Genomic DNA, 8,150 nt, shown 5'->3' with positions numbered 1-8,150 from the left:
TACGTAAGAACTTTACTGTAAGACCCGATTAAATGCTAGTCACTCAAAATTGTAGAAACCACTGACTGTTCTTAAGAGGGCAATGGATTCACAGGGAAGTCATCTAAAACTTCATGGGTAGGCAGTCTGAAAGCCCTATGGATTTAACTTGTAAGCTCAACTACGTTGTTTAGTACTCCACAGTGCAGAATGTTCTTCAAAAAAATCTAGTTTTAAATCCATCAGGCCCAGACTTACATGTACAAGAGAAAATGCATGTCACTTTACTAGGCTGAGACAATGCTTTTGGCTTTTAGTAAGGGTCCCATGGAGTCCAGAGAATTTTTCCAAGCCTTTCTGTAGGAAAAGGTAACATTACATTGGATGGAAGCTTTGAGTTCAGTCTAAGGTTTGCTAAAAACTACTAATTCAAACTCCCAGAATTTGGGCAGCTCATTAAAAATTAAGTTTTCTAAGCTACAGACAGCCTGAAACACAAGACAGTGACAGCGCAGCTGGACAAGGGACAATGAAAAGCACTGCATGTTCCAAGACTTACAGTACGCCCAGATGCTGTTAATTCACACATTCCTCATCTTTCCCCCCTTCTTCCCAGGCTATATTTTGGCACTTTCTTACACCTCTTTGAATACAGCAATAGTTTTTTCTTTCCTTGTTTTACTGGTTCTGTACCATATAAAAACACTTCAGAATTGATGCTTCAGACATTTCTTCTTCAGTCTCCTCAGGCTTACTGCAAGAAATTGACAACAGCTACCCATTTACCTAAAAGTTTAATGACATTAAATATTTTGTACAAAACTAGGCATGTAAACAAACTTATGTTTACTACCTCTTTGTTTTATAAGCCTGTGGCTATTTTATTAATACACAGATTGGACAGCTCTCAGCTTTCTCCCACAGTATCCTATAGAACACAAACACCACCATTATATTCAGAAGAACATTATGCAGCACAAAGCTATTTGCAAGTTCAAGAGAACAAGGTTCATGGTCACTTGTTTTTTCTGGCAAGAAGTCACAGGCATCAGTTAGATATTTGATAAAGCAAGTATGTAATTTAATTTTCACTCGAGTCTCCTAGAAACACAGCAATTACTATTTGAGCAACCTCAGCTCAACCTACTGCAAGTTTTCAAATTATGGTGCAAGTCAGCTGTCTGCTTAAATAGGCACAGGCTCAGAAACCTGAGACCACACTGAAAATACCATCAACCACCTTTCTAGATGAACAAAACGCAGCTACCCTGAACAATATTCAGTCTTGTAGTGAAATTAAACAAAAACAATACTCTATCCTTTTCACAAGAGCACTTGGTTTAAACTCAAAGTTCTTTACAAAAGGACAGCACTACCTACGTTTTTGAATTATGCTCTTTTTAGCAAGCCTAGCTACAGCGCTCCCAAATTACAGAGAGCTAGACAAGAAGTTACGTATAGCTAGACAATCTAATGTTACCACTCAGGAAACCAGTTTATCTTAACTTTTCCAAGCATACAAACGTCACTGATTTAGGATGCACACTAGCTTATTAGGAAATGTCAAAGCTGTTTAAGTATTACTTAGCTTGAGGTTGATGATACAGAACAGCAATAGTTTACAGAAACTTTGAGCTTACTTTAATTGAAGAGATGACTAACTGGAGCAGTAAGTTGGAAGACAGGTAGGGCCTACTACAGCCTATGAATGGTCCTATCAAACAAACCCACCTTGCTTAGCACTCCTGCAGAATCAGGGCAGGCAACCAGTTACACCAGAACCCACAGAAACCAGCTTACAAACAGCCTAACAGCTCTGCACCTCCAACATCCATCCTGGTTAGTGACCAATACTGAAGGCATAGTATCATTAGATATAGATACCTACTCTACGCGTTTCTTCGAAATAGATATAAGATATTCAGAAGCTAACGTAATGCCTTTTTGGTATCACCTAATGCTCTACTTAACATATTTCTTAAAAAAAACGTGCAAGAAAGTGTTTAAGTCTATCTATGCAAGTAGAAACACTTCAGTGCCTTAATCAGAGGCAGATTTAAAAGCCTGATTAAACTAAAGCTTCATTACCGCAGTGACTAAACTTGCTTTGAGTTATCACTTAATGACCAAAAAAACTCATACGCACCTGCTTTTAAGTTTAACTAGAGAGCTATATAGCCCTGGCAAGATCCTAAAGGACTAAAAATTAGGATATTAACAACAGCATTAATTTGCTGTATACTCTACTTTTATAAAGAAAAAGCTTCTTACACTGTACTCAAAACAAGAAGTTAACACCATGGCCTCCTCCAAAATTTCCCCCTAATGCTGCATGTCAAACAAACCTATATCTCCCATGGGATCTTTCAGACCAACAAAAGTTTTGTTTCATAGCAAGACATGCGTAATAGCAAACTACCTAGTTCCTCATACTTCCGCTTTGCAGCCACGTCTCTATCTTGTGCGCTTTGCTTGTACTTCATATACTTAGAGTCATTCACTTCAGTGCTTTTAGTGTAGTTACCAGCTTCAACCAAACTGCCAAGTACCTTCAAATTTCTTGGTACGCACCAAAGTCAAAAGAGAAACAGCGCAAACCATAATCAATTAGACCAACCACTAAGAAAAAACAGTAGCCACATCAATATCATTTCACTTTCGTTTAGGGTGCTAGCTAAGATTTATTAAGTTTCAATAAACTATAGCTCCAGACTTATCTTTCTTGGAAGACACTACAACAGAAGCCACAGCAGAGACCGCCTTGTCACAAGAAGTACAAATACTTGCTGTACAGATGGAGGAAAAAAAAGGACAAATCTAGTTGTCTAAAAGACAATTCACTGTACACATTTTATTTACAGTTTTGTACACTGTCTTAATATGAATGGGACCGCTTTTCTACTTGAGCCATTTTAACCAAAGCAAAATAACCTAAGTAATACAAAGTGTTAAAATACAGCATAAGATACAAAAACAGACATACTATTTCTAGTAAGGAATGTAAATTATGGTGTTACATTAAAAAAATCCACAATTATGTTTAGGAAATCACACAAACAGATCACTGATTTGACTGAAATGCATGAATTTGTATCAAAGCTTTGATGTTACAAAAAACCAAAAATTACCAAAGAATGCACAAAATTAATGTTTATTCCACCTTTGTCATATTCCCAGATTCTTCACCAATGTTACATGAGCAAAAACAACTGAAATCAAAATATCACTAATGTTATCAAATAGGGAAAACAAATAAATTAATCTAGCAGCCATCAGCATAGGTTACAGCAAAAGTGATGCTGTATAAAAAAATGCTAGAAAACTGTATGCACCATACTCTTTTCCAAACCAGCAAAATGTTACTGCATACAATGCAAATGTAAAACAGAGTAATTTCCTGCAGGTACAGAAATGCAACTTTTCTGAATACTGTGGATAAACAAATGTTTTTTTTTGTAATAGTAATGTTTCTACCAAGCTATCACAGAGTGGGCCAGGAAAACATTTATGACTCAGGGGGGTGAAGTGTACTAAAATTCTGATTGGTAATGGTTACTTCAGCCAAAATAGAAAAAATTGAACACAGAAGTACAAGACAAAGGCGAATGAGACTTCTCACAAATCTTAGCAACATTTAGATGGAAATCAAATTTAAATGTAGTCCACTCTGCTTTTGAAGAGGCTTTGGTTCAGCTCCCAAATCTCGATTGCTTGACGCAGTCTCCTATGAAAGAATACTCAGAAGGTGTCTTCTTAAACAACAAACCTATTTTTAGTGGTGGAGCCGCTCTTAGTAGCTGTGTCTGCATGGGACTGGTAACCAATCACTATCTTTGGAGGAAGTCCTAATCTTTCCTTGTATACTCTCCTGGAGAACAGAAACAGAACAACAGTTTAAACACAATTCTTAGGAAGGAATTAGTAACAGGACACCTGTTTTCAAGATCTGCTGACACTTCTATGAGAAAATAGTTACCTATTTAGAATCATTTTCTCAGGTATAAAGACTTTAAACAATTTTTCTAGCTTGTTGCATCAAAAAAATCAGCTTACAGTTCTGTATGAACAATAACTTACCATATAAGTTAGGACAAGCTCTTGTCAAAAGAAATATGGTACATAAATATCAAGCACAGGGATTCTGCTGCATTTACGTGAATATTATTAGTATCATCAAGCCATAATCCCACACACACAAGCAAAAGAGCTATGAAAAAGTCAAGGCCCACAGTTCCAGAGGTGATAAAGTAACCTAAATCAAATTAAAAAGCAATTCCCTGGAACACAGTTTGTTACCACTATACACATCACTTGAACAGACTTGCTGTCTTTTCTTTAACTACCTAGAGAAAGCAGGACCCTCCCCCCCCAGCCTCCAGTTCATTACAGCACTGCCATGGGCAGCTACCCAACGAGCTCTAGGAAAAAGCTCAGCTTGGATCTTTGGACTTCAGAGACAGAGGCAGTAGTAGCCCCTTACACGCTGTGTTGCTTAGAAAAGAGTAAGAGATGCAAGCCACTAATGGCTCTAGGTTGCAAGCTCTGACTAAACCACAGTCTGCAGCTGAACAGGCTTGTTCTAACAAAGTTATACACAAAGTTAATTATTTTAACTTACCCTGATCATAATGGGGCAGTTTACAGGACCATAACCTACTCCAATTTTAACTGTTAAATAAAAGCTAGATGTAGCGTCTTTGGCAACGTGACAGCAGGTAGTGGACTGTGTAGTGTCAAGTCTGCGTCAGTTTGCAAAAATCTCAACTTTTGCAGTTCGTTCTCTAACAGAGGTATCTTAGCTGTTTTGTTAATCATTAATGCCATTCTAAAAAGTGCACTCTGATAACCTTACATCAAACCTCGCAGATATTTTCTACCAGCAGAAGAGGTGTACCACAGTAGTTTGTCTATTGTTAATATTGTTAATTACCGTTCACGTCTGAACAAGATTGTACTGCCATTGAATTGTCACTGTGAGACTGACCTCACCAGATTCTGAGGTGCCCAAGGAGGGATGTGTCAGAAGAGCCACCCAATACGTGAGAAGTGTTAGCAAGCTGCTATGCCTGACAGTTAAAGTTTGGCCTAAGACTGATTTGCTGAACTGGAAAGAGCCACTGGAAATATTCAAGAGGCCTTCAATGACAAATTTAACACTAGCTAACTTTGAAGCATTAATACCACAGGAAAAGGAATCCATTGGCTTTAGCAATACTTACTAAATAGAAGAATACCATAGCATGTATCTTCCATAGTAGAGATACATGATAATCTGAGATGGGTATGGTCTTTTACCTACAAAGACTAGAGCATACTATTACACATGCCAAATAACCTATGAAACCCAGCATCATTTTATTTGCTTTATATTTAAACAGACAAAAGAGACAGGAAAACATCTGTAGAGTTTTCTAGCACATCACTATCCAGCTATTCTCCTCCTTCAAATGTAAGGACATCCTGGTAAGTTTAAGACTTACAGCGACCTTCATCTCCTATTTCCAAGCATTGCTTTCCCAATAATAAGCTTACCAACGCTCTATAGTTAGTTGTTAGCCACTGCATGCTGCAACAGAATCTGCGCTATTTACAGGCACTACTTATGATGCCTCATTCTGAAACAAAAATCTTCTGCTAAGATTTGTGTTCAATTCTTGATCATTTCTAAGCTACAGCAAATAGAGTACAGTGGTGCAAAGTTCCTATGTAGGCCCATAAAAACTACAGAAAGCAAGCAATTTTTTACTGAGTTACTTGAATTTGGAGTACAGCTCTGCTCAGGTTACATTTGCCAAAAGCACACATTTAACCAAGTTAACTGGCTTTAAATGCATTGTTACTTCACATTTATCCAAGACGCAAGTGGCATTACTTACCCTATATGCGTAACAGCATCCCTGTTTTCACATTCAGTTGTCCATATTGCTATTTTATCACCCTTAGTTCTAACATTAACAACAGCACCGCACACATCATCGCTGTAGTCATCAAATGACTCCCCAATAAGGCACAGCAGCTACAAAATAAAGATTAACCATTAAAGTAGCAGTTCAAAGTCGGAATCCCACTTCACAGACAAAACACTGTGTACAAGAAGGACTTCGAGGAATATTATGTTTTACTGCTCATAGCCACGTGCCATGGAACAATAACCTTCTAGTTATCAGAGTATCGTATTAAAATTTCAAGCATTACAAGCAATTGTTAACTCAGTTGCAGTAGGGTATCTTCCTCAAGTTTTTCTCCTGTCCTGACACCTGCAAGTTCTGAGAGATGATCATTTATGTCTCCCACTCTCCCAAGCCAAAAACATTAAGAATTAAAGGAATATATTCTTCTTTCTAAAGTACACTTGACACACAGGTAGACAAATCTGAAGTTTTAGTAGTTTACATTCATTACCTGGGAAGAACCTGTGTAAAACTATTTGGGCAATGTGGCAGCTATACAAGATCCAACTTCAATTCTGAAATGTATCAATTCAAAGGCAGAGTCAGACACCACTTTTCATCTAAGTTGCAATCTAATGAAGCATTATTTCCTATCAACACACTGAAGAAGCTTCAACGCTCCCACAGACTCTGAAGTGGGCATCAGTCATTGTGAACAGCGTAGTGCACTTGCAACAATACAAGCATATGAATTACACAAGAATATCCCCACAGATTTCTAATGGCATTGGAAACGGCAAAGGCTGTAACACCTCAGGAACCTCAGATTAAGTTATGTCACTATGCAACTGTGAAAGCGATGCTTAAAGTTTTCACCTTTCAAATCATACAACAAGCAATTTTTAGATATTCAAAGCTGAACTTCTTGTAGTTATCCTTCTGCACACTGAAGTATTTATCGCCAAACGAATACTTGTTTGCTTCACTCGCACATTACACGTTAAGTATACTGCCATTACATTCATTTTCTAGAATTGCTTATGACATTTGGAAATTCAACACTCTTGCAACATATTGAACAAAGCAGGTCTTTCAGCACCCCAGAGCTGCAATGGCTGACTTCATCCAGGCAACAGAAAGTTACGTTTAACTACACACACTTTAAATGTTACACCCAACTGCAGCATGCACATATTCACTGAGTAATGAAAGCCATAAATGTTTAAGGCTAAACCACTCATAAACATTCAAAAATACTCATCAACAGCCTTGGCAGATATATACGCTAAGACGACCACCACACTGAATAAGCACTACAGTCAAGGACATTTTTCATGAACGCTATACAAGAGGAAAAGTCTTCAAGTGATGTTTAGTTTACAGTTAATGGTAAAGATTCTTAGACTTTAATAAATATTTGTTCCAGAGGGAAGCGGTAAAGGAAGAGGCTTTGATTTTTACTGGAGATAGTTACAAATAGTTACTGGAATTAGAAGTGACAGGATTGTTCTAGAGCATTTATCAGTCACCTGGCTATTTGGGCTGTGCCATTACTTGTTAGTGCATAAAAAGCAAAGCCTAAGTCTATACGGACTGTATGTTTCCAATCCACATGAAGTGGCTTTGAAGAGTCAGAATGACAGATATTCAGGTGGAAAGCCCAAATGCATATAGCCCGAGTCTTGTCTATTCATGTAGAATCATAGTGCCCAGTAGTATGATGCCCATCATCCTTTCCTCAAATCACAATTACAGTGAGTAGAAATATCCTAAATGCTCCTGTATTTGGACATCTTTGCTTTGATCCTGAAGGCCATTCTTCCCTTTCAAGAGGTAGAATGCTTTCCTCTCAAACAAACAATCAGGGAAGAAGAGTAAAAAAAAAAACAAAACTATTTCTATGAAATTGCTTTGCATTATACTGCCTGTAAGAGATGCCCCTAGAACTCAGACCTTGTTAGCATCTTTTAGACTACTCTTAGCTGTTTCCTAGATAGTACAGTTGTATTCTTTTCCACAATACATCTACTGCAACACGTATCATCTCTAGAAATATATTTAATCTTCAAAAAAAATCTACCCCAGAACAGATAGTAAAAGTACTTCTTTCCCATTGCTACAGTATACAGGAAGATTTTGCTATTCCTTCTTACCCTAGTGTTAGGACAAGTACAGAAAGAAGAAAAAACAAATCTGAAACTTGTTTCAGCAAAACCAAAACCTGGAAACCATCCACTGGTAAGAGTATTTGTAAAACAAACCATTATCCTTGAGCAGTTA

General features: G+C 37.5%; 1 protein-coding gene across 2 annotated transcripts in view; it reads right to left on the bottom strand.

Annotated features, from left to right (window-relative positions):
• Positions 1-2,640: 2,640 nt before the first annotated feature.
• Positions 2,641-8,150, bottom strand: part of EIF4E (eukaryotic translation initiation factor 4E) — a 31,233-nt gene continuing 25,723 nt past the window's right edge. For both annotated transcript variants that reach the window (XM_080590362.1, XM_080590361.1), the window contains 2 exons: positions 5,856-5,995; positions 2,641-3,847 (listed from right to left, as the gene is read on the bottom strand). In XM_080590362.1, the coding sequence (XP_080446488.1) occupies positions 3,733-3,847; positions 5,856-5,995 (255 nt within the window). In that variant the 3' untranslated portion in view covers positions 2,641-3,732. The remainder of the gene's footprint in view (positions 3,848-5,855; positions 5,996-8,150) is intronic.

Source organism: Anser brachyrhynchus (genome assembly GCF_964034855.1).
Source record: "Anser brachyrhynchus genome assembly, chromosome: 4".
Classification (NCBI taxonomy): Eukaryota; Metazoa; Chordata; class Aves; order Anseriformes; family Anatidae; genus Anser; species Anser brachyrhynchus.
The sequence above is the reverse complement of the archived record's forward strand: the minus strand, read 5'-3'. Positions and strand labels throughout refer to the sequence as shown.